Source organism: Orycteropus afer, unplaced genomic scaffold, assembly GCF_000298275.1.
Source record: "Orycteropus afer afer isolate SDZICR_OR568_19922 unplaced genomic scaffold, OryAfe1.0 scaffold00003, whole genome shotgun sequence".
Lineage (NCBI taxonomy): Eukaryota > Metazoa > Chordata > Mammalia > Tubulidentata > Orycteropodidae > Orycteropus > Orycteropus afer.
The window spans coordinates 14291328-14319023 of NW_006921590.1; the positions used below are offsets into that span (position 1 = coordinate 14291328).

The 27696-nt window shown below is 37.6% G+C and overlaps 1 protein-coding gene across 1 annotated transcript in view; it reads left to right on the top strand.

The window, feature by feature from the left end:
* Positions 1–27696, top strand: part of ZNF385D (zinc finger protein 385D) — a 407755-nt gene that overhangs the window by 175774 nt on the left and 204285 nt on the right. The window contains exon 5 of the mRNA XM_042780314.1: positions 7367–7477. Coding sequence (XP_042636248.1) covers positions 7367–7477 — 111 coding nt within the window. The remainder of the gene's footprint in view (positions 1–7366; positions 7478–27696) is intronic.

The window sequence follows — 27696 nt, forward strand, 5'->3', positions numbered from 1 at the left end:
GAAAGAGAACTCTAAAACTAGAATTTCCTGAGTAGTTGAGGTGCCCATTACTATTTTAAAACCTTGCGACTACACATAAGGATTTGTGCAAATGAATGGGGGAAGGGGTAGCTAGGCCCAAAACCCAAAAAACCAAACCCGTTGCCACTGTGTAGAAATACCCCAAAGGGTTTCCAAGGCTGTAAATCTTTACAAATGCAGATTGCATCATCATCTCCCCATAGAGCAGCTTGTGGGTTCAGACCACCTACCTTTTGATTAGCAGCCCAATGCCTCAAATGGCACCACCAGAACCCTGTTAGAGATTAAAGTTAATGATTGATTTTCTATTTCCCCTCCTCCTCTCTTCATTAGCTTTCTAGTAACTATTCTCCAAGGCACATAACAACAAGAACAGTAACTATTCTATATCTAGACATTTTTGTTTAGCTTTGATTTTAAGAATCAGAATGATTTCCCTATATGCATATAGAATAACTGCACAGAATAAACCTTGTATTTCAATTTCTTCCCATTTTGATGATTTTTCAACAATTGTATGACATTGAACAAAGGTGTTAAATAAATCAGGTAACAATAACCAGAAGAAACTTTACTTATTTTCATTTAGGAATAATTTATTTAAAACTGTTACTTTATACTGAAGAACAACTCAGAGAATTTAATATTTTCTTTTGTACTGTGAGCTTCCAGGCTATAATAACTAGGTTTCCTACTATTTATTTGAGCAAAGAATCCCTTTTTGTTTTTTTTATCTTGCCTATCACATGTGTATTGCCATCTCTTAAGACAGAATTTGTAGAAAAACTCTAATTGAGGGAGATGCACACACACACACACCCCAATATATATGTTGTTGTTATATGTCCTGGAGTCGGACCCGACTCATAATGACCCTCCTTGGGTCTCCAAGGCAGTATCACTACAGAAGTAGATTGCCCCATCTTCCTTCTGAGTGGCTGGTGGGTTTGAACCGCCAGCCTTCTGGTTAGCAGTCAAGTGCCTTAGGCACTACCCTACCAGAGCTCCCCCTATATGTGTGTGTGTGGGGGTTTGTGTGTGTGTGATATATATATATATATAGAGAGAGAGAGAGAGAGAGAGAAAGCACTCGTATATGTATAGATAGAGATAGATATAGATAGAGATAGATAGATAGATATCTCACACACAATAAGGTGGAATTGTTTTGATAGATCTAGCCCATTAGTTTTTTTTTTGGGGGGGCGGACTTATAAGGTTTTCTTTTTTAATAAAATATTTGATTATAATGGTAAGTTTGGTCCAATTGATCAAAGTAGGTGTGTGTATGTATACCCAAATTTAATAGTAAGTGCTACTTTCAGATAGAAATATGATAACATTTAATTAACTAACATCAGAACTGTTTATTATTTAGATATGATGTTGTTGTTATTTGCCATTGAGTCAGACCTGACTCATAGCGACCCCTCCTTGGGTTTCCAAGGCAGTATCACTAAGGAAGTAGATTGCCCAATCTTCCTTCTGAGGAGTGGCTGGTGGGTTTGAACCTCCAGCCTTCTGGTTAGCAGTCAGCTGCCTCAGCCGTTATGCTACATATATATAGAGATCTCTCATAATTACATAGGAGCTCTGGTGGCATAGAATGGTTTTATATATATATATATATGTGTGTGTGTGTGTGTGTGTATGTATTTATATATTTATATATATATATGTATTTATGTATTTATATATATATGTGTGTGTGTGTATCTATATATCTATATCTATCTATCTATCTATCCATCTATCTGTCTATCTATATAGGAGCTCTGGTAGCATAGTGCCTAAGGCATTTGACTGCTAACCAGAAGACTGGCAGTTCAAACCCACCAGCCACTTCTCAGAAGGAAGGTTGGGCAATATAGTTCCGTAGTGATACTGCCTTGGCAACCCAAGGAGGGGTCGCTATGAGTCGAGTCCGACTCGACAGCACATAACATATATATATATTTATATATGCATATTTTAGCTAGGTCCCTGGGTAACTAACACAAACAATTAAGGGCTGATTACTAGCCAAAAGGTTGGTAGTTCATACTCACCAAAAGGCACTTTGAAAGCAAGTCCTTGTGATCTGGTTCTGAAAGATCACAGCACACATGGGTCACCCTGAGTTGGAATGGACATGGCAGCAGCTGAAAACAACATGCATTAGTTAGATGACTAGGATTTATGTTCATTAATTAAAAGTTAAACGTTTATCATCTTGTTGTGCTACATTCCTAAAATGATAAAAGATAATTACTTTTGGGTATGTAACAATTGTTCCTGAAATCCATCTTTAAACTACAATTCAGTTAAACTTTTTTTTTTCTTTAAGTACACTGGGAAATAAAATTGTCTCTGAAGAAGAATGTACCACTTTGCATTTTGAAATCTGATCTTACAGACAAAGTAATCAGAACATCATTCAATTCAAACAAAAGAATTAAATCCAGAAAATATGCTACACTTACATGAAGTGTCTAGTTCCAAAATACCTCCTACACAAATTTGGATTGAATGTGAACACTGCTTCCCCAGTATTACTAACCAAAAAAAAAAGAAAGAAAGAAAAAAAAAAAAAAAACTCACTGCCGTCAAGTCAGTTCTACTCACAGCTACCCATCCTTGGGTTTCCAAGGCAGTATCACTATGGAATTAGATTGCCTGATTGTTCTTCCCAGGAGTGACCAGAACCTCCAGCCTTCTGGTTAGCAGTCAAATGCCTTAGGAACTATACCAACGGAGCTCCTAGACCAAAATAATATTCTGCCTACCAACACGTGATAAAAATTCAGCACTACATATTTTCAGAGAGCATTTGTGATTTAAATACACAGTTCATTTTTATTTTAAAGTATCATTAGAAGAGTAATTCCATATCACTTAATGGATTATAGGCATAATTCACCTTATCCCTTGATAGAAATGAGTCCCGTTTATGCACAGAACAGATGCAACAGGACATGTTGAGGCAACCTACTAACTCAGTGACCTCTTCCTGCTTTTGATTTTTTTTTTTGTTTGTTTTAGCTGTTGGCTAAAGGGATAGTTGTCCCCCAGGGTTTTCTGTGGTTGTTGTCATAGAAGTTTTGTGATGCCATCTTAAAAGTAGCATAAGAATGATCCTGTTTCAGATGAATGAGGACTGTTTCAGCTGCTCAGATTTGCACTCTGTGCAGCTACTGGTTTTCCTAAGCTCTGTGCATTGCCTAGTTGGATTCTGAGGACACAGGTGAAGTGAGTTTGAGGAAGGATTGGATACTGGGGTGGGGGACTTGGCAGTATACATAAAGACAGAGGCTGTCTCATTCCCTTGTGGCCTTTCACACCACTAGCCTATAGCAGACCCAAGCTAAGAAATAGAGATGCTGACATTTTTACTTAATTTTTAATGTTTGATTAAGATACCAAACTGAATTTATTCAATAATAAGCTTAGATTGTGTATTAAGAATTGAAATAATTATAGATTTTACTGGAAGCATCTAAAATATTCATCAAATGGCAAATAGAAAACCACATAGTAATGTTGTTTTTGTTGTTAGGTGTCATCAAGGCCTCTCCAACTCATAGCCACCCTATGACCAACAGAATGAAACAACACTGCCTGGTCCTTTGGCAGCCTCACGATCCTTGTTATACCTCAGCCCATTGTTGCAGCCACTGTGTCAATCTACCTTGTTGAGGGCCTTCCCCTTTTTCATTTACCCTCCAGTTTACCATGCAAAATGTCCTTTTCCAGAGAATGGTCCCTTCTGACAACATGACCAAAGTAGGTGGGATGAAGTCTGGCCATTCTTACTTCCAAGGAGCATTCTGGCTGTATTTCTTTCAAGGACAGATTTGTTAGTTCTTTTCATAGTCCATGATACTTTGAGTATTCTTTGCCAACTCCACAACTCAAAAGCATCAGCTCTTCAATCTTCTTTTTTTTATCATGTTGAGGGTAATAGTTCCATATAAAGGAATATTAAGTTGCTGTGGTCCCTTTTATTCCAACACATTGTGAGCTGTGATGTAGTAAATTACCTGGTCTGGCTTTTCTAGCCATAAGTCTTTGTAAATTCTGTGGTGGAATTTGCCATGAGCAACTGAGCTCCTGATTGTTAAAGTTACCCACCTGGGGTATTTCTGTTGAGAGTGACCCAAAGCATTGTTCTGGGAAGTCTGCTTTCTGGTGCTTAGAATTCTGATGTTATGATTGGTTATTTGGCCATTCTGTCAGGCTCAAAAGGAACCCGCCTACAGGCTGAAGGTGCCTCTGTGACTCCTGGCTGAGAAGCACATGTTGCTGAGAGAAACACGTTCCTGAGAGACACACGCTGCTGAGAAAGAGATGCAAGAGACACGCACGGCTGGGAAAGAGATTGTGAGAGACTGTTGGCTTAGAGATGGCAGGCTGAGAGAGCATTGTTCCTGAACTTGAATTGTAGCTTGGTGCTTCCCTATTAAACCCCATAATCTGTGAGTTCTGTGGGCCACTGCAGTGTATTACCAAACCCAGCAGAAAAGTGGTGGGTGCTGTGGGAGGAACAGTTGGTATCAGGGTTGATGAAAGGGCTGGAGGGAGGTAGCATGTCTGGCCTTACAGGAATAGACCTTGGGCTATCGATGGTGATTCTATCTTCCTCTTGTGGGGTAAGAAGAGGCCAGAAGTTGTGGCCTCCCTGCCTCTTTGGCATGAGCCCCATGTGTTTCAAAGTAGAACTGTACTCCATAGGGTTTTCAATGCTTGTGACATTTTGGAAGTAGATCACCAGGCATTTCTTCCAACATACTTCCGGGTAAATTTGAACCTACAACTTTGTGGTTAGTATCGAAGTACATAACTATTTGTCCTGCCTAGGGACTCCATAGGAACCCTATTCAACAGTAAAATGCAAGAAAGTACTGATAGATAAAAACAACATGGATGAATCTCAGATGCATTATACTGAGTGAAAATAGTCAGCCCAAAAAACATGTACTATACAATTCCATTTATCTGAACTTCTAGAATAGGCAAAGGTATTGTGATAGTAGATCAGTGGTTCCAGGGGTTGAGGATAGGATGCAGGGATTGACTGCAGAGGATCAGGAAGGAACTTGTTGGGATGATAGAAGTGCTTTACAATAATAACAATGGGAATTGTACGCACTTGTTAGTTCTCATCAAATTGTATACTTAAAGTTGCATCTATATATATGTATGTAAAATGCTACTGTATGTAAATGATATTTCAATAAAATTGGTTCAAAAGAAAGTATAGTGAATTTCACCAATAAGTGTGGAAGGGATCCTAAAATCAATTGACACCTACAAGTGATGTAAAAAAATTATAAGGACACCCTGAATCCTCATCCAGCATCTAGACAAGGATTACCATTAGGTAATACATTTAAAGGCATAGTGGAATATACAAAAGGTTATACCCATGAGTTCTTCATGATCAATGTAACTTTAACATGCAGATCACCTAGCCCAATTCTTTGCACGCAATAAGCTTAGTAAATGCTGAGTATTATGATTTTTATCACTGTTGTTGTTATTATTACTATCTAGAACATTGCTTTAAACTGTGTAGACAAATCACAGGGAGCCCTGGTAGCATAATGGTTAATTGCTCTGCTGCTAACTCAAAAGTTGGTGGTTTGAATTCACCAGTGGTTCCATGGGAGAAAGACCTGGTAATCTGTTCCCATAAAGAATGCAGCCTAGAAAACCCTCTGGGGCAGTTCTACTCTACCCTATAAGGTCCCAATGACATACAACAGTAACATCAACAGATAACCCAATATCCATTGCAGTCAGTTTGATCTCAACTTATAGAAAAAATATGTAACAGAGTAGAACTGCTCCATACAGTTTCCAAGGCTGTAATCTTTTCAGAAGCAGACTGGCCCATCTTCCTCCCACAGAACCACTGGTTTGTACAAACCCCCCACCTTTCGGTTAGTAGCTGAGTACTTACCACAGTGCCACCAGGGATCCTTGACAGCACAATAGAAGGTGTGAATGTAGAGGAGACAGAGCGTTCTTCCACATTCCAGTGGACTGAGCATATGAGGTAACTGGTTCAAATGATTAGAAATACAAAATAGGGTGAGGGATAAATCATTTACTGGTTTAGGAATAGTAATAAACTATAATTTATCACAGAAATAGAATATTAGAACACCATTTCTCAGACACATTCATGACTATTTTGTGTGGAGATCACATCTGAGCTATCTCAACTCTTTGTGGAGACTGCAGATGTTGAAATTTTTAACTGGTATTTGGTACAAAGTTTTATAAGAGTCCGCACAATATAATATGTAGGCTGTAAGACTTTCTCTTTTGCAACACATGTGAAGATCAATGGTCACATGAATCTCATACTCCTGTAGTAGTACATTAATGGAACACTATCCATTTCTGACATGATCAAGACATCATAACATTTCCAAATGATTACAATGTAATATGGATGGCTGTGTGTTGCAATAGAGAAAATAGTCAACATTTAATTGACTTAATGTACCCGCCACTTACTGTGTTGTATGGGTAGGTTTCATGAATCATGTTTAAACCTCTTCACAACCTCATTCATTAGATACAGATAGCAAAGAGGTTGCACAAGTGTTAAGGAGCAGGTAGAAAATTTGATCTGACATTAACAGTTGAGAACCATTGATATGAACTAAAGCTTGGTAAGGGCACATTTGTTTTTGTCGAGCTGGATTGCCAGCATTATGCTCTGGCATTGTTTGTCTAGTCCTATGGGTGAGATGGAGAGAGAGAACTGACTTTTGTCACAAACTCTCTGAATCCCAAATAATAAGGCTATAATATAGCAGTGGATATTATGTTAAGCCATTCTTGAATGAGATGATTAACTGTTCTAAATGTCTCAAATCTTGGAAAGCAGAATTTAGAAACTGTATCGTTAGGATATCAAACATAGCACAAGGTTGATGTTTGATAATGGGGTAAAATTTGTTTTAATAGCTTTCAACTGACCAAATTTAAATTCCATTGGGCAATGGTATAGACACACCTCTGTGTAAGATTGCCAGCATTAGCAGTAACTTGAGTTTTGCTAATTATATTTAAAGTTTAGCAAACTGAGACAATAGTTGATCCTAAATGGGAAAAAAAAAAATCAGTATGTGGATTCTAATGGGTACATTAATCATTTCCTTATCACACTGAGGTTTGGCTTTATTGTCTATTTTTGAAGAAAGCAGAAATGCCATTTCTTACAATAAAAACATTCTTTACTATGTGAGCAGTAGATTGAAGCTGTACAGATTGGCTCTTTAATGAAATATGCAACATTCCACTGGAACTGACAAGCTTTATTTCTGTTTGTTGTATTTTTTTCTCATTACAGATGGACCCGATACAGAAAGCTGTAATAAATCATACATTCGGGGTTCCTCTTCCTCATCGAAGGAAGCAAATTATATCATGCAACATTTGCCAGCTGAGATTTAATTCCGATGTAAGTTTATCATTTAGTATTCACTAAAAAAAAAAAAAAAAAAAGTATTATGTTTTTCTAATCTTGCAGCAGATATTTCTTAAACATTTTTCTCCAATAACTGAGCATGTCAAAATTCAAAGATAAAATTTTAACTTCTTATGTGCTTTAATTTTGGAATTTATTATACTAAGTTCAGTTGTTTACAAATCACACAGACACAATCTTAGACACTTGCAGTGCAATCATGTTTTTTTTTAATCTCTTGGAAATGATACATTTAAGTAATACATTTTACCTTTGGGGAATAGTCAAGATTAGGAAGAGTAAGACTTTCAAAGGTCACACCTCTGAAATGAGTTAGCACAAATCACTTCAAGGCCCAGATTTTGACGTTGTAAATTTACTTTACCTGTGACTTTGCTTTGTGACTCCCAGTTCCAGGTCAGTCTTTGTGTCTTTAATCATATTTATATTGGAGTTTTCAAGTTACTATCCTAGGAGTATTTTAACAGGGGTTCCTAAAGGTCCCAATGCACTCATTCAAGACCCAAAAGAATAAAACGTTAAGTGAAGAACATGATAGATGGTGGGCTAATTGTGCTTCTGACCAGTGCTTTGCAATTGATTCACAGTCACCTGTCTCACCTTTTCTAAGGATCAAGGAAGACTCTGAATCCATCACAGTGATGCTAATTTTGGTTTGTGGCCAACATGAAAAATATTGTCTGGTCAAACCTGCTTTATTTTCTTACAATTCTGGAGGTCAGAAGCCAAAAATTCATCGAATGATGCAGAGTGAAAGGGAATGTTGATTGGAAAGGAATAGAATCCTGAGACTTTTTTTTCCCCCATATTCTAGTCCCCCCCCCCCATCAAAATCGTCTTTGCTAAGATACCATTTTCTTGGCCTAAATTGGTACATGGTGTGGAGATGATGAAACACATTTGGATTCTGGAGAATGTTAGGCCATCCAGTATTTAACCTCTCCAGGAAACTAGGTTTTCCAGATACTCTATCTGTTGATGAGCACATACTGTTAGACAATCAGAAACAGGCAATAAGAGTGGCACAAATAAAGTGTTTTTTTTTGTTTGTTTGTTTTTTTGTGAGATGAATATCTAATTTAAAAAAAAATAAGGACCATTATTACTTTACAAATTTGTACTTACTAGTGCAATCATCAAATAGTTTTATAATGTTCCTTCTGATGGCTTAAAAATGAGAAGTGTAGATTGCCTCCATGGTACTTCTTTGTACGTTGACATAATATTTGCTGCTATAAACCAGAATACACCGAATAGTTGTAGCAATTTATTTGAAGGAAGGTTTTTCCTTTGTTTAATATTGAGTGCTTTGATTTGATTTGAACTTTTATGAAATTTGCCATTGAGTGTTCAATTTATTAACAGTAAAATATTTCCAAGCGATGAATGTTACATAATAATCTCTTCCAGCAGTTGTAAAAAATAGTCCTCCTAACATGCAGATAAGAACTTTGAGCTCAATAATTGGAACTTTGATCATTTCTAAATGCTTAGCAAATAATCATATAGTTCTGAAATTGTTATCGTAAGTGGTTCCATCTTAATTCCTTTTATCCTTAAATCCCACTGCTACTTCAGTCTGGAACTGGTCAGATAATGATGCAAAACTCTCCCAGGAGCCATGCTGTCAGTACCTTACACCTAATGGGGCTATTTCAGATGTCCTCTCATCCTAACAATTTTGCTGTCAATATTTCCTCCATACTAAGAAAAATTCCTTTAAACCAGAAATCATAAAGCGACTTCAAGGTCATCGAACACATTCTCCCACTGAATGCAAGAAATCCATCTATACATCCATGTATTTGTCTTTTGGTCAATTATTTCCCATGATGGAGCACTCAGCATCTCAAGACAATGGTTCTGTTTTTTTTTTAGTATCTTTAATTCCATGCCTGGGAATTAAAATAATGTTTTTGGAATTCTAGAAATATTTGTCAGGTATTCTATAGGAAACATCTATTTACATGCATGCTTACCTGTTTTAAAAGTTCTTTTCTAAAATGTCATTTTATTTCCTCAGTAAGAGAGAGTAACAATTATGTTAACAGTTTCAAGGTGATACAGGAATCAGTATGCATTTATTAGGGACAGTTGGGGGACAGTGCTGATTGAGTGGTAGAATTATTACTTCCCAGTCAGGGGATCTAAGTTCAATCCTGGCTAATGCACCTCATGCACAGCCACTATCTGTGTGTGAGCACAGCTTCCAGATTAAAGAGACTAAGAAGAAAAGCCTGGTGATCTACTTCCAAAAAGCCACCAAAAAAACCCTATGAATCACAGCAGCCTGATCCCATTGGAAGTAGCTGCTATAACACCAGGGTCAATTGACATGTCATTCTCACAACTTTATTTTCAGGGTTGTCAGGCACGTGCTTAAAGGAAAATGATCAAAGCATTTGGGGTATTTGTGCTATCATTCTGTGTCATGATGAAACAATTGCAAGCTTGCTCTTCACTAGGTTTCTATTCCTGCAATAATAAACCACCACAAATTTAGTGGCTTAACATTGTTGCAGCCACTGTGTCAGTCCCATCTTCTTGAAGGTCTTCTTCTTTTTTGATGACTCTCTTTACTAAGCATGATGTTCTGCTCCAGGGACTGCTACCTCTTGATAACATGTCTGAAGTACATGAGATGAAGTCTCACCATCCTTGTTTCTAAGGACAATTCTGGTGCTGCTACTTCTAAGACAGATTTGCTTGTTCTGACAGCCCATGGCATATTCAATATTATTAGCCAACACTATAATTCAAAAGCATCAATTCTTCTTCAGTCTTCCTTATTCATTGTCCTGCTTTGGCATGCATATGAGATGATTGAAAAAAACATGGCTTGGGTTAGGCACACCTTGGTCCTCAAAGTGAAATTTCTGGTTTTTAACACTTTTAAAGAGGGCTCTTACAGCAGATTTGCTCAATGCAATACAACATTTGATATATTGACTGCTGCTTCCATAGACATTGATTGTGGCCTCAAGTAAAATGAAATCCTAAACAACCACTGTATTTTCTCCATTGATCATGATGTTGCTTATCGGTGCAGTTGTGAAGATTTTTGTTCTCTTTATGTGGAAATGTAATCCATACTGAATGCTGTAGACTTTGATCCTCATAAGTGAGTTATTCAAGTTGTCTTTCATCAAGCAAAGTTGTGTCATTTGCATATCACAGGCTGTTAATGAGCTTTCTTCCAATCCTGAGGACATGGTCTTCATATAGTCCAACTTCTTGGCTTATTTGCTCAGCGCTCAGCATACAGAGTGAATAAATACGGTGAAAGGATACAACCCTGGCATGCCCTTCCTGATTTTAAACCATGCAGTATCCCCTTGCTCTATCTGAATGACTACCCCTTGGTCTATGCACAGGATTCTCATTTCTCATGAAATGTTCTGGAATTCCCATTCTTTGCAATGTTATCCATAATTTGTTATAATCTGCACAGTAGAATGCCTTTGCTTGGTCAGTAAAACACATGTAACCATCTTTGTGGTATTCTCTGCTTTTAGCCAAAATCCATCTGATACCAGCAATGATATCCCTCACTCCACATACTCTTCTGAGTCTGGCTTGACTTTCTGGCAGCTCCCTTTTGATACACTGCTGCAACCATTTTTGTGTTACATTCAGCAAAATTTTACTTGCATGTGATATTAATGATACTGTTCGATAATTCTGTTGGATTACCTTTCTTTGAAATATGCATAAATATGCATCTTTTCTGGTCAGTTGGCCAGATAGCTGCCTTCCAAATTTCTTGGCATAGACCAGTGTGCAGTTAAGCATCTGTTTGTCCAAACATCTCGATTTTTATTGTGTCAATTCCTGGAACCCTTTTTTTTTTTTTTTTCCCCCAGTGCTTTCAATGCAGCTTCGACTTCCTTGGATACATTTATTATCTTATAATTCCATAGATCAGAAGTCCAAAATGGTTCTCATTGGGTGAAAAATAAAGGTTACCAGGGCTGTGTACTTTCTGGTCATTCTGGGAGAATTTATTTCCTTGCTTTTTCTAGCATCTAGAGGCTGTCAGCATGCCTTGGTTCAGGATCCTTTATTCTATCTTGAAAACTGGTAATGGCATGTTGAGCCCTTCTCACATGAAATCAGTCCTGCATTCACTCTTTTGCCTCCTTTTTCCACATTTAAGGACGTTCCTGATTATATTAGACACACCTGGATAATCCAGGCTAATCTTATTTTAAGGTCAGCTGATTAGCAACATTAATTCCACCTGCTGCTTTAATGGCCTTTCACCCTATGATGTAATACGGTCATAGGTTTCAGGGATAAGGATGTAGGAATCTTTGGGAGGCTGTTCTTCTGCCTATCTCAGATACTGATATGGATGTTGGACTTAAGTTTGAACTGAATTTTATGACAGGCTTCATTCATCAGATGATAATTGCTCAGCCCAGTTTATTTGATCAATATCAACTGGAATTTTATGTGAATTCATTGCCCTTAAATTTTTGTTCTCTTGAACCCTGAGTATATTTTCACTATGTAGTGCTAACTTTTTTAAAAAATTTCAGTTTTATTTTTTAAAATAGGAAGACACGATGATTTTGAATTTATAAATGATATGGCAACATTTTAAGCATGTTTTACAAACAAAATATCATTGCAGAATAGAAATGCAGGAATGAAAAGAAATTTAAAAATGACTCTAGCATTAATGTATCAATAAAAGGAACTAATATTCTGGAAATATTAGATTTGTGTACTTATTAACTGGCGATATCCATCAATACAAATTGTGTAAAATATTTAGATGCTAAGTGCCAAGATCAATTAGATTTATCATCCATATATAAGAAGATAACTCCTAAATAAAGAAGAACCAATAAGAGTATATATGTATATATATAACAGAATCATGTTAGATAATTTTAACCTCAAGAAAAGAGTTACGAACATAACTACAAGTACCATGACATTTTGTCCTTTACAGACAAGTCTGGAAATTGTCTTCCTGTTTCCATTCTTAAACCTAGAATCCTTCTGGGAAAGTAACACGATAATTCACTTGTATGCTTGGTTGCATCCTGTATAGGAAAGCATTTTTGTTTTAGGAACTTTTTTATATTTCAAAGCTGCTGCTTCTTCCAATCAACATAATAGCTTATACTTCTTTTCCTCTCTGGACCATGGAAATTCAGTTTCCTTTCCATCTAAGTTTTTGTTTATTTTAACCCTTCATATCATAAGCTCTCTCGTTTGGTTTCAGGCCATACCTGATTCTTCTGCAGTACATTTTCCATGTTTGACCCTATAGGTATCTAAAAACTGGTATAAGTTTTGTTTGATGCACTTTAAAACAGATTGCCTGCTCATGTTGCTGTTGTTATATACCATCGAGTTGGATCCAACTCATAGCGACCCCTCCTTGGGTTTCCGAGGCAGTATCACTAAGGAAGTAGATTGCCCAACCTTCCTTCCAAGGAGTGGCTGCTGGTTTTAAACCTCCAGCCTTCTGGTTAGCAGTTAAGTGCCTTAGAGCTCCTGCCTGCTCATGGTACAAGATTTTTCTTGGGGGATTAGGGTTGACTCTGGAAAAACTTCCAATTAAAGACTAAAGTGTTGTATTTTTCCAATTGTTTTATCAGCATCTTAAAATAAACACATTACCATGTGACCTTGGTAATTAGACAATTTTGAAAGATAACATAAGTGAAGTGTAGGCATGAGCACTCAGTGATTGTTCATGGAAAGGAACATATAAGATCTCAGTTCCCAAACTACTCATTGCCTTTGAGTCAGTTTTGACTTACAAAAAGAATCATAAAATGGTTATATCAAGCAGTCATTATGTTTAATTATAGAATTAAAATAATAACAATACTCCAGAGGCAGAAGAAACTTTTTGCCAGATTTGCATGCCAAAACTGAGGTGCAGAAAGTGTGGGTGACTTGTACAAAGCCACATGACCCATGGCAGTCAGGATAGGGATAATGGTTGCCTCTCGGCTGTTTCTACCACATCTGATCACTGTAGAGCAGCAAGCCCATCCTCAGGTTCATCCAGCAGATGTTCTACTATTGGGAGGGATGGGGGTCTGTGTGTTTCCTGTCACTTCAGACTTTTCTAGAGAGAGGTCTTGAGGTTCCTATTGCCTTTGTGGCACTAACTAGATGTAATTGTAGCTGTTCTGGAAAGCCATTCACTGGCTAACCCTCACTCATATATATTCATGAGCCCTTTCAAATGGCATCAGCCATATTAAGAGATAACACTGACAATGCAAACATACAAGCATTAAATATTTAAATATATGTTCAAGTTACTGAATATATCAGTGTAGCAAGCTGTTGGTTTAAATTCTGGACTGTCACATTAATTACTTTGTTGTTGTTGTTGTTTGCCGTCGAGTCGGCCCCGACTCATAGCGACCCTTCCTTGGGTTTCCAAGGCAGTATCACTATGGAAGTAGGATTGTCCAACCTTCCTTCCGAGGAGTGGCTGGTGGGTTTGAACCGCCAGCCTTCTGGTGAGCAGTCAAGTGCCTTAGGCACTATGCTACCAGAGCTTAGGGAACTGTTAATAACTGGGGGGAAAAAAAAAAAAAAGAAAAATCCAAGTTCACTGCTGTTCAGTCAGTTCAGACATGTAGTGACCCTACCGGTTTTTAAGACTGTATATCTAAATCTTTACAGAAGCAGACTGCCCCCCCCCTTTTTTTTTTTTTCCAGGGATCAGCTAGTGGGTTCGAGCCACTGATCTTTTGGTTAGCAGCCAAATGCGTTAACTACTGTACCACCAGAGCTTCTTTGTTAATAACCAGATAGGAATGGGGGTGGAACCTCACCAAAATTGGGCTTACAAGGCTCCACCACCCTTAAGTCTATCAGCCGGATAACTGATAAGTTTTCTAGTAGGATTATAAAACAGAAATCATAATAGTTCTTCTGTCTTTTAGAAACCAAAAATGTGAAACTAAACCCTGTGTCTGAATTTTAGTTCATATGTCTTATTCACAATTTCTATAACCAAATAATGATAATATAATGATGAAGATGCTAGTGATTTTTTGTTCAACTTTTTTCTACCAAATAATTCAATTAGATAATGAAATTTTCTTAATACTACATCTTAAAGCACACTTTAATTACTTAAATCAACACTATTTGTGGAGCTGATGTTTAAAGTATTTACTGCTATGTGGTGAGAAAAACAAAAACTAATGATGATAAAAATGTATTGGGATTGAAGAACTGTTCTTTTACTTCTGCTTTTCTTTTTTCCTGAATTTCCCTCATACACAGGCTCTAATTTTATCAAGGATTTTTTTTTTTTTTTTTTGCATTTACTGCACTGTTACAGTTTTTTAATAGTATGCTCTGTCTCAAATTATAAATTCCATTTTGGAGGCCTCAGTTACAATTTTCTAAATGCTGTTTGGCTATTGTGATTCCTAGCAGTGTCTGCAGTCTACAGACATGCCCAGGAGATGCCATGGATATTATTGCTCTCACTTTTTGATGTTAGCATTTTATTGCATATCCTAGGAGAAAGGTTAATAAAAATCTGTGTATGCAGGATAGGAATCTAATCCCAAACCTGAAAGCAGCATTTAAGAAAGCAAGGTGACATAGTAGGAAAATCATTGGATCTGGAATTGGACAACCTGTTGCCTAGCCTTAGATTTGGTTTCTGTTAGGTGTTTTTGAGTCAATTCTGACTCATAGTGAGCCCCTGTGCTAGAGGAGAACTGCATACTATGGTTTTCTGGACTGTAATCTTTTTTTTCTTTTCTTTTTTTTTATTGTGACTTGCGTGAAAGTTTACAGAGCAAATTCATTTTCCATTCAGCACTTCATACACGCTCTGTCTAATGACACTGACTGAGATTTCCCACAATGCAACAGCTCTCTTTCCACATCGTCCCCATAGTTACCTCTTCCCTGGGTCCTTCCCTCCCATGGACTCCAGGTTCCCAAGCTGTGTTCCTGGGCATACACAGCCCTTCTGTTCTCCATGATTGATCTCTCCAAGCAGTGTATCTACCTAATGTAAATGTTCAGCTCATATGCCTATCTTTTGTTTGGCAGAAAGGCACAGGAGTGGGTTCAATTCCAGACCTGAAGGGCAGCTAGTGACCATAGTCTCGGGTTCTATCAGGCTCCATCAGACCAGCAAACTTGGTGCTCCTGGGCTGTAATCTTTATGGAGGATATCACCAGGTCATCGTCCTGAAGAGCTGTTGGTGGGTTTGAACCACCAACCTTTCAATTAGCAGTCTGTTAACCATTACACCCCCTTGTCTTAATTACCTGTGTTATCGTGGCCCTGTTCTGGACTCACAGGATCCACAATCATAACATTTAAAATGAGTAGTTACATTTACAGTGATGTTGCAAGGATCATATAAATATATGCATTTGAATTATAAACTGTGTAGTGAATGAAAGGTAAGGGCCATTATTATATGAACAATGCAGTTATAATGTTTTCTCTGAATGCTCAATTACTTCTTCAGAAATATCAAAGCTTAAAACGATCTTTACTACATTTTAAAGTATTTAACGGGCTTCTAGCCCATTTAAAGTGTTTATATTTAGTTTTTTAGTGCATTTAGTATTTACAAGTTCAATCAGTTGCTGTTGACTCTGTTCTGACTCATGCTGACCTCATGCATGTCAGAGTAGAAGTGTGCTCCATAGGATTTTCAGTGGCTGATTTTTTCAGAAGTAGATAGCCAGGTTTTTCTTCCAAGGTGCCTCCAGGTAGATTTGAACCCTAGCCTTTTGGTTAGCAGCCTATCACATTAACCTTTTGTGTCACAATTTATATGGTAAGAAGAGGTATTCATTTCTGTAAATCTTTACCTTTTATAATATGCAGGAACAACTTGTACTTGGAAAAGCCTCATGTACTAAAATAATAATAAAAAAAAAAAGCCACTTTAAGTCTATTACTGCTGTTACTGTGTCCCCAAGGATCTTCTGGTAGATCACTTTTAAATGAAATTTTCAGGTGGCTTTGAAGCTGCTCTTTCATAAGCGGTGTCCTCTGTTAGTCTCCAGAATTCACAGTTATTTGGAGCTTTGGCTTAAGCATGGTGACTTTCCCAGTGGGTGCTTTTTCTTCTTCCAAAGCAGCTCTTTGACAGTGCCATTCAGTTTCCATGAAAGAGAAGCCACTAGATCTGGGAACCTGATGATGTTCCCTTGGGCTGTCAGGTCACCCTAGCATGAGGATCTAGCTTTCTAGTGTGTGATGATGTTCTGTAGGTTGTAGCTGCCTTTGAAACAAGCAACTGAGAAGTCTCTTTTGAAGGGCTTATATTTTGAGTGTTCATTTGAGACTCATTTATTTTATCCTTCAGTTTTACTAGCTTCTACTTGCTGAGTGGAGCCCATACCTCTATCAGGAATTCTCTGAAAATGAAACTTGAACAGGAGGACCAAGTAAGAAATAATGGGTCTAGCTATTAGAGATTTCAGGAGAAAATGAGCCAGCCAAGAGTAAAGAAATCTACTTAAGCAGTGTGCTTTATTGGAAGGCTTTTCAATATAAAACTGCACCTATTAAGATATTTAAGGACTCCCATGAATCAGGCATTAATACTTCAATGTTTCATTTGAAGAGAGAATGATGGAAGGGGCTATGAAAAAGAGAAATCTTCAAAAAGCAGTCAATAGTTCTCTGGGCTTTTTTTTTTTTTTTTTTTAATAAAACAAAACAAAATTTGCCTTTCCATTGATTTCTCTTGGATATGGAAATTTTGACCTTGGAAGTCTAAAAACAAAAGTTGCTTTAGATATGACTAGTTAGATATGTACAAAACCTCCAAGAAACAAAGAGATATTTGTATGAATTATGAGGAGTAACTCAGAATTTTGTTGTATGTTAGGGAATAGATATACCTAAGAGATGATTCTGTCCATTTTTTTTTAGGTTTTATAGATAGAGCTGGTCCAGCTAGGAGGACTAAAACCAAACTTACTGCCATTGACTTGGATGCAACTCTTAGGGGACCCCTCCTTGAGTTTCTGAGGCAGTGTCACTACGGAAGTAGATTGCCCAGTCTTCCTTCCAAGGAGTGGCTGGTGGGTTTGAATCAACAGTCTTCTGGTTAGCAGTCAAGTGCCTTAGGCACTACACCACCAGAGCTCCTAGTGCCTTTATCTATCAGGTGACATGTCCTAAGTGAAATTGGTATTGAGACTTATATTGGCATCAGTTGACAGTTTTCAACTAAGACTGTTGAGCATTCAAGTTCTAACACACAATAAAGAAGTTAATCAAGGATGGGAGCCAGTAGTACACTCAAAAATTGCTGAAAATAGAAACATATTTCAAAATTGAGAGCCACTTAAAGGGCAATACCATGGTAATCAATGAGTATTGTAGAGCAAAGAGGACAGTTTATGCTGAGAGCCTATATACCACCTATGATGTAATAAGTTTGAGAAGAGAGTTAAATATGGGCAAAGCATGGAAGGATTAAAGGGTGTTAGGGAATTTATACTGTAGTGAAGCAAGAGGGTTTATTCTAAATAAATGAGCTAAAATTTGTCCACAGATCCCACAGAAATGAAGCAAGAAAGCAATTAGTGTGGGAAAGCTGTGCAAATTTTAGTTATCACTTATTACATGATGATGAATAAAGAAGTGCTCAAGAATGGTGGGCTCAGCAAGGAAATGAAGATAGAAGCAGGAATCTCTAAAATGGTTTGTTTCAACTTCATTAGAGGGCTTTTAGAATAATTGCTACATGTTGATAGAAATTAATTTCAGGATTCCTTTTCCCAAGTGCCTAATCCTTCTATAATGCAGGAGTCATATCCTAAGCAATTGGTTCCCTAAACCAGACTTACTGCTGTGGACTCGGACCCGACTCATAGCAACCCTTTCTTGGGTTTCTGAGGTGGTATCACTACAGAAAGATTGCCAACCTTCCTTCCGAGGAGTGCCTGGTGGGTTTGAACCACTAGCCTTCTGGTTAGCAGTCAAATGCCTTAGGCACTACACTACTCTTGGTTCCCTAAGAATCTAAAAATGAAAATTTGTATGTCTTGAGAGGGAAATAAGTGGAATTAAACTTGAACATGGCCTAAAATCTGGATTTTATGATTGTGAAAACTTGCTGTGTAGCAGCCTCTGAACTTTAGTTTATTTGCAAAGAATCACTACACTGAAAAATCTCCAATTTTGTAATTGCACCTTAAAGATTTTAGATCACCAAGCAATCTCATCATAGTTGCACTCATGAAGTCTTATTATTTATGGAATAAAATCCTTGCTGTAATGTAGTTTTCCAGGACTTCCTTGATGTACTTATCTAATATACATTCCATCCGTTGTTTTGTATCTCTTTCCATAACTATTGCATTTCTCAAATGCTGTTGTTGTTGTTAGATGCTGTCCAGTCGATTCTGACTCAGTGACCCCGTGGACAACAGAACGAAACACCACCCAGTCCTGCAGCAGCCTCATAATCCTTGCTATAATTGAGCCCATCATTGTAGCCACCATGTCAATCCATCTTGTTGAGGGTCTTTCCCTTTTTCTCTGACCCTCTACAAAATATTAAAATAGTATTAAACCAAAACAAACCAAACTCACTGTTGTTGAGTCAGATCTGAGACCCAAGTAAAATTTGTATAACTAAATGCAGAAACTGTGTATTGATGATCACAAATAATTGGAAGTTGAAGGATTAAAATTTGCTCTTTTCCATTCATTTCACTCACTGTTCATCAGAACTCTTTACTTTTTTGCTGCATTTTATTATAGTTTATTTCAGCATTTGATAAATCATCAGTTTCTTCATAGTATAGAGTCCTGAAAACTAGGATAGGAAAGGATTTGTTTCTGGGACCAGGAGCAAAGGAATTTAAGCAGAAAGCAACTCAAATTAATGTCTTTTCTTAAATTTTTTAAAACAATTTATTTATTTTGTGGCGTTTTATATCCTTTCCTTTTTAATAGTTGCTAATTTTTATGGTCTATTTTCTGCTGACTCCTATTATGTGTATTAATTAAATAGAGTAATTGTGATGAAATACATTGACCTTTTCCAATTGTCTACATGGCTGAATGTCTCCAGAAAAATGAATTGAACCTACCCAATAATTTTACCTTCTTCACACTAAAAGCTTATTATGGTGATTGATTTAGGTGTGGTTCTTTGGTTTGATTGTAAGCTTTAGGAGAATAAAATTGTACCAGACATGCTATAAATTACACACCACATTTAGCTTACATTGCTTATAGGGCATTAGAAATTGTTATCACAACATAACAAGATGCATCTATTCATTCTTAGTCAATGGCTCCTGTACACTCTTGCTTCTATTTTTGAACACTGTGCTTACACCCACCACTCCGATCGAGATTCGCCTTTTCCAAGCCTGCCAACCCTCATTTTAAATGCAAAATACTGCCTTTGGGATCTGTTGTCTCCATCCAAATCTGTGTTTTGATATAAATTGAATCTGATGGTGGTAAAGGTTGCAGGCATTTTGGGAAAGCATTTCTTGTGAGAAGGGAGCTGAGGAGGGCAAATGGAAGCATAGGATGCTATGCAAGTTAATTTTCTGTGTCCGTGATGGCACCTGACAACAGTGTGTGCTTTTCAGTGGTACTTTTGTGAGAGGCAAAGAGATCTTCTAATAATCACACAAGTAAAGTTGAGTGTATGTGGTTTGCTTTTTATTGGATGTAAATGAGGTTTTAAATTCCTTACATAGGAAATCTATGGAGATTGATGGCTGGTAAATTTATTCTTATCAGGTTTATCAGTATATCAGGTCCGTCTGTACAACTTTAAACCTTCTCTTAGATTCCTGTTAAAATAAGGTTTCAGAAGGTAGTCTCTGAACAGGTTTTATCCATTTCCCAAGCAGAGCCTATTTTCTCTGCATCAGCGAACTTGTCATGATAATCAACTTTTTTTGTCCCAACCATCAATCACTCTTGATTACAGCTGGGTAGAAGTTCTGTTCTGTTGATCAGCTCATCAGTGCACATAATATTACACCTGGAGGCCAGTACAAATCATCCCTCAATGGGAAAAGTGCTTTCCTTCAAGGTTTGTGTCAATGGTTTAATCATTTACATTCGGGTTTCATTGAGATGTCATGTCTTTGACTCTGTCTTCTCTGTGGTATAAAATATTCTCCCAGAATAGCTCTCAAAGTTTGATTGATAATCTTTGGTTTATTATTATTATTATTATTCTGGCTTTGCCTTCTTAATTCAAAGCAATAGCTCATTATCTATTATTTCCTCATTATCATGTTCACATTTTCTAATTCTTAAAGCAGTTATTGTAGACATTAAAATCATATGACTTACAATTCAATACATATTCAATATTTCTGTGCAAAGCATAGCATATGTTTTACTAGATTGTTTGCAAGTCTAATTTTGTTGATTTTTAATGGTTTCCTAAGTTAGACTTTTCACGGTTTAGTTTGGTTTGGGCTGGGGAATATTTATCTTTTATTTCATTCTAATTTAAGTAACACTAACTACCTATCTTCATGATTTAAAAGGACCATGAAGAAGAAAATGTTTCAAAATCATTTGCTGGAAGTCAACATACCTTTACACTCTGTCTGTAATATATGTTATATGCAGTAAAATATCACTTATTTCTTTAAGCCAACTCAGATCTTTTTATTTTAATAAATTATTGTAGTGTGGGTGAAAGTTCATAGAGCAAATAATTTTCCCATTCAACAATGCATATTTTATTTTGCTACATTAGTGGCCATTCACTTAATGTGGGAAGACTCTAGCCACCTTCTCCCTGGGTTCCTTCTTTCCTGCTTCTTCCTGCCTTCTGAACTTTGTATTTGGGCAAATGCTGCCCTTTGGGTCTTGTGTGGTTTATTGTTCTGAGGAATACACTCCTTCTTGGTGTTACTCACTTCATAGGCTTTCTGTTGTTTGGCTGAAAGGTGATCTCCAGGGCTGGATTCAGTCCCAGGTTTGAAGGATATCTCTGTACTAGTCTCTGGGATTCCACTAGTCTCTAGCAGACCTGTAAGTCTGGTTGTTTTTATGATTTTGAATTTTGTTCTACATTTTTCTCCCACTCTGTCCAGGAACTTCTGTGATCCTGATCAAAGCAGTCAGTAGTGGTAGCTGAGCAATATCTAGTTCTTCTGGTCTCAGGCTATGGAGGCTGTGATTCATGTGGTCCATTAGTCCTTGGGACTAATTGAGCCTTTGATTTTCTTCACTCTTCTTTGCTCCGGACAGGGAGAAACCAATAGCTACATCTTAGATGGCTACTCACAAGCTTTTAAGATACCTTTCACTACTCATCATAGTAGGATACAGAATGTTGTCTTGTGAACAATGGTTATGCCAATTAATCTAGATATCCCCTGAGACTATGATCCTAAGCCCCCAAGCCCAGTGACTCATTTTTTCAAGGTGTTTGGTTATGGGTAAGAAGTTTTCATTGCTTTGCCCCTGTATGTTCTATTATGTACATGAATATATTTGCAGCACATACAAATTACATATGTAGAAATTTCCTCTGACAAACCTGTGTATACTTGTGGGTGTCCTCCCATTCACTTTATCATACCTATTCAGCTTGCATGTTTTTGTTGTTGTTATGTGCCGTCGAGTCGGACCTGACGCATAGCAACCCCTCCTTGGGTTTCTGAGGCAGTATCACTACAGAGGTAGATTGCCCCATGTTCCTTCCGAGGAGTGGCTGATGGGTTTGAACCGCCAGCCTTCTGATTAGCAGTCAAGTGCCTTAGGCATTATGCTATCTAGCTACATATCCACTTGCAGATTTTTTTTTGTTATCCCTGTTATTGCAGGACAACTCGGATATCTTCAGATTTTCAGAACAGTTACTACAGCAATGATCAAATGTTATCGTGGTAAAATACTTACTGATTTCATAAAATATTTAAAATAAATATCTGATAAACATTTAATATTTTTTTAAATATTTTTGAAAGAAATTTAATATTTTTTAAAGACACTCATTTTATCTTTCTTGTATTATGTTTTTTATTTACAAAATCTGGAACAGTAATTTATAGGATCATAAAACATTTTAATATTTAGAATGCAGGGTACAAACAACAGAATGAGATTTCACAATAACAAGGATTTTATTTGAAATCATACCTTTCTATTTAAAGGCTTAAATAACCAAAAAACAAACTCACTGCCATTGAGTCAGATCCGACTCCTTGAGTTTCCAAGGCAGTATCACTATGGAATTAGATTGCCCATCTTCCTTCTGAGGAGTGGCTGGTGGGTTTGAACCACCAGACTTCTGGTTAGCAGTCAAATGCCTTAGGCACTACACCACCAGAGCTCCTTAAATAGAAAAATGTAATATTCCTCCTATGATTGGACTTCATAGCATAATGATGTATTTTGATTTTTAGGTGAAATATACCAAAAAAGAGAAATGGTGTATTTTTATTAATACAGATTTGGATATTTTCACCTCTTCTTTAATCTGTGAAACAAAACCAGGGCAAATATCATCAATTAACAAAAAAGCAATCCCTTTCGAAAACATAAGCCATGCAACACGGAGTGGGATTTGGTTTTGAAAAGCTTAGCTAAAAACTCACTGGTATCTCTGTGATCTTAATGTTTCCTGGGATGGGAGTTGACCCATTTTGTCAAGTGGTGTTTTATAATTATGCAGTTTTTACAATTAATGTGAATATTTTGCTATGCCCACATCTGTCATTCCTTATTAGCTCTGAGCAGAGGAGCCTGTCGTGAGTAGGTCAGGTCAAAATAGTTCATCTTTTATCACCTAGTTTGGACAGAGAGTGTGTTAGATTGGGTTCTCTAGAGAAACACAAAAACCAGCAAAGTATATATATATATTTATAGAGTGGGAGCTCTGGTAGCATAGTGGATAAGACACTTGCCTGCTAACCAGAGGGCTGGCAGTTCAAACCCACCAGCCACTCCTCGGAAGGAAGGTTGGGCAATCCTACTTCCGTAGTGATACTGCCTCGGAAACCCAAGGAGGGGTCGCTATGAGTCAGGTTTGACTCGACGGCACATAACAACAACAACAAGAGAGAGAGAGAGAGAGAGAGAGAGAGAGAGAGATTTATCGTAGGTAAATGGCTCACAAGCGTATAGAAGCCGACAAGTCCAAGCCGAAAAGTCCGTCTCTGGAGGAGATGGGGCTTGCGGCCGCCTTGGCTTCCGCAAGCACAGGGGAGCCGAGAGATTCAAGCTGGCATGCAGTATATTGGTTGTTGTTTCCAATAAAAGATGAATCCGAGATCTCCAGGCCGAGCGGTGGGCCGCTCACTCAAGGAAGTCTGTAGTTCGCACAACAGGGTTCCAATTCTTTTAAGAAATGCCATACTTCCAGATTGTCCTTGGATATCATTGCAAGCAGGCCACACCCCTAGGGAAACTCCCCTTGGGCAGACTGGCCACTCAGAACTCAGTCATCTGATCCCATCATGGGAACAACCACACAGAACTGGGGTCCAGCCAAGTTGACACACAGCTCCAACTATCACAGAGAGGCTAGTCAAGTGATTTGCCACAGAACTTGTCATCTTGGCCTACAGTGTAATCTTTGTATGGTAATTACCTGCACTCTTAAACAATAGCCACTTTGTGTGACCTAGTGCCTAACTTTGAAAATTAGCCCAGCTTATGTGACAGTGTTTGTATGTTCATAAATCACCCAGATTGACCAAAATACTAATTACAACATATTGTACACTATTTGATAGGAGATGACAGACTTTTATTGCATATAAATAATTTAGGAAGGAGCTTTTCCTTTTTTTTTTTTTTTGCAGTTTGTTCCCCTCGGGAAGTTTGCCTCATATTGTAATTCTATTAGCACATTAAATGTTGGCAGAAAATTTGGTGCAGATTTGGGAAGTGACACATTTGTGGTGAAATCAATTTACTAAAATTTTGACCCTGTCATTTCCTCCAACTTAAAACATGTTGCCAGTCTTTAAAGTGAAAAATTCTGAGAATTAAAACCTCAATGAAAATAGATTCCATCAAAGTATTTCATATACAGAACCAGTTTTTTTTTTAAATAAAAATAATAAAAAAAGAAAACCCAACTCCAGACCTACTGAAGAGTATTAAAAGGGTGAGTTAACATCTCACACAACTTAATCATTATTTGTACAAAAAGTTTCCCAAATCACGTTGACAGAAGATTTGCTTCAGTGTCTAGAGGTGGAGGAAGAGAGTAAGTTGTCAGTACAGATTTCAAGATTCACTTCCACAGACCACTGGCCTCACTGGCTCTGAGGGTAAAATCAAAGAGTCAATACTTTAGCCAGGTGTGAAGCCACTAGTCTACACTTTCAGTGTTGCTTAAAGTATTCCCACTGTTATAGTCACGGTTGCTGGAGACGAGCAATATTGGTAGCTATCCAGGGATTCTAGTGGTTAGAAGAGGGGATATATATTGATATATGGTGAGTAGAGACTCTCTTGCATTAAACCCTCAAATCCCTTACCCCCTCTCTAGCTTCACTATAGTTACCTGGCAGACTTCAAATTTGGTTATGTTTTGCTTATTCTGAGCTTACATTTAGCTGAACATGGCTGGAGAAAATCCTTCCACCATGCTGAGTGGTCTCATTTTAAATTAATGATCCTAAATCCAACCGATACTACTTGCCATCAAGTTGACATTGATTATGATGGCCACATGTTTGTCAGAGTACAACTTTGCTACATAGACTGGTTTTTTTCAGAAGATTGCTAGCCCTTTCTTCTAAACCATCACCTTCTAGTTAGTAGCTGACTGCATTAACCATTTGCACCACCCAGAGACTCCCCCCAGACCCAAAGTTCTCACTTAATGCTCCTCAGCATTGTGTTTCCCACTTACTTTCCTACTTTGATACCTTCTCTTTTCTCCTGGGCCTTCTTCCAACAGGACCTTCCTCCTGCAAATTCTCTGCTCAGAATCTTGTATCCTATTTCACTGAGGAATAGAAAGGAATCAGAAGAAGATCTTCTACTGTATCTTCTCACTGCCAGCAGCTGTGACCTTTACCTTTTCACCTGTTTCCATTAAATGAACTGCCAGACCTATGTCCAAGGCTGTCTTCTCTAAGACCAACTACCTGTCTCTCTGTCATCTTCAATTTACCCTCTCTATGAGATCATTCTCATTAGAAATACAAATATGCTGTTATGATTGCCTTTTTAAGTAAAGTCCCTCTGGATGCCACTTACCCTTCCAATCAATAAACACTGTCTTCAAATCCACCCCTCCCTTTTTCCTCAAATCTATTCAATTATTTCCACTACTCCCTTAACAGCTCTTATCAAGTTCACCAATGAACACCCTCTCACCACATTCAGTGATCAATTCTCAGTACTTTTCCTATTTGACCTGTCAGCGGCATCTGAACACTTGGCAACTCATTTTTCTGGAAACATTTTCTTCTCCTAGCTTTCTAGACACTAGTTTCCTCACTGTCTCCTGGTTTCCTCACTCTTCACTAGACATTTGTTTTAAGTAGCCTTCTCCTTTTCTCCCCAATCTCCTTATGTTGAAAAATCACAGAGCTCAGCCCTTGGACCTCTTCTCATCTCTAGCTTTACTCACTTTCTTAAAGATCTTGCCTGGTTTTAAATGCCAGTTTTGTTGCAGATGACTTCTATATTTATGTCTCCAGCTGAAATATCTTCCTCATCTCCATATTTAGCTGCTCACTTAATATTTCACTTACTTAGTGGAGAACTCAAACTTAAAATTTTTAAAACCAAGGACCATGCCTCACTCCCCTAAATCTGCTCTGTAGTCAGCATTCCTCAGATAATAGCAACTCCATCTCTCTGGAGTTTCAAAGTATTAAAATTATCTCTACTTCTTTCTCTCACCCCATGTCTAGTCCACACAAGTCATGTTAGATCTACCTCCAAAATATACACAGAATCTGACTTTTTACCACTTCATGATACCACTCTGCTCCAAACCACCATAATCTCTCATCTGGATTATTGTAACAACTTCTTAATTGTTCAGCCTAATGTAAATAAAGATCCATTTGCTCCTTGGTTTAAAACTTTCTAGTGGTGCTACACTTCACTTAGATTAAAAGACAAAATCCTTACAATGATTACACAACACAGGAAAGTGGCCTTTCAGGTACTTGTCTGAACTCATCTCCTCCCGCTATTCCCTTCAATCAATCCTTTTCAGCCACACTGGCCTCCTTTAAAGCTAGGACTAGAGTCAGGCCCTGGAAGCACTCACATTTGGTGCAAACTTTAAGGAGTACTGAAAAAAATGAGTAATCAAGATAAATAATATTTTAATGAAATACAAAATAAATAATTGGTGAGCTATTATAACCTGTGAGCTGGCTGCCTGTTTTTGTAAATAAAGTTTTATTGGGATCAAGAGTGCAATTAGAGTGAGAGGCAAGTGAGGCAGTGTAGTACAGATGCAGCATCAGATCCTTTCTTCATTTAAAATTTTGATATTGGGTTCACCATGCATTTTTTTGGCTTCATTTTGATTAAATACCGCACTGAAATATTAGTTATCTTGATCACTGTGTTTTTTAAGCACTCGTAAATTTTGTGCCCGAGGCAAGTGTCTCACCACACCCAAGTCCTGGCCCTGCCCTTTCTATACTTTGAACACGTCACTAACTCCTGTCTCTAGGCCTTTGCACTGACTCTTCTCTCTGCCTGGAATATTCTCCTCAGATTTCTGCATGGTTTGCTTTTTAAGCTTTATTCAAATGTCACCATCTCATGCTGTTTACTATGATCATGACATTTAGGATTTCAACCTGTGTTACCTCTATCCTCTTACTTTGATAATTTTCCTTATGATCACTAATTAGCTTCTAAAATATTATAGAAATTTTCTTATTTTTAATGTCCCCCTCCCCACCATCAACTAGAATGTATCTCTATCAGGGCAAAGATATCTGGTTGGTTGGTTTGCTGCTCTATGCAAGTACTTAAAGCAGTGTTTGGCTTATAATGCTTAATAAATATTTATTGACTGTATAAATGAATAACTAAATATTATGATACCTGCTGCAGTGTAGTAAATTACTTAGTGTGGCTTTTCTACCCATAAGTCTTTGTAAACTCATTTTCTATGAGCAAATGAGGAGCTCCTGATTGCTGAAGTTGTCCACCTGGAGTATTTCTGTTGGGAGTGGCACAAAACAATGTTCTGGGAGGTGCCCACTCTCTCTCAGGTGCT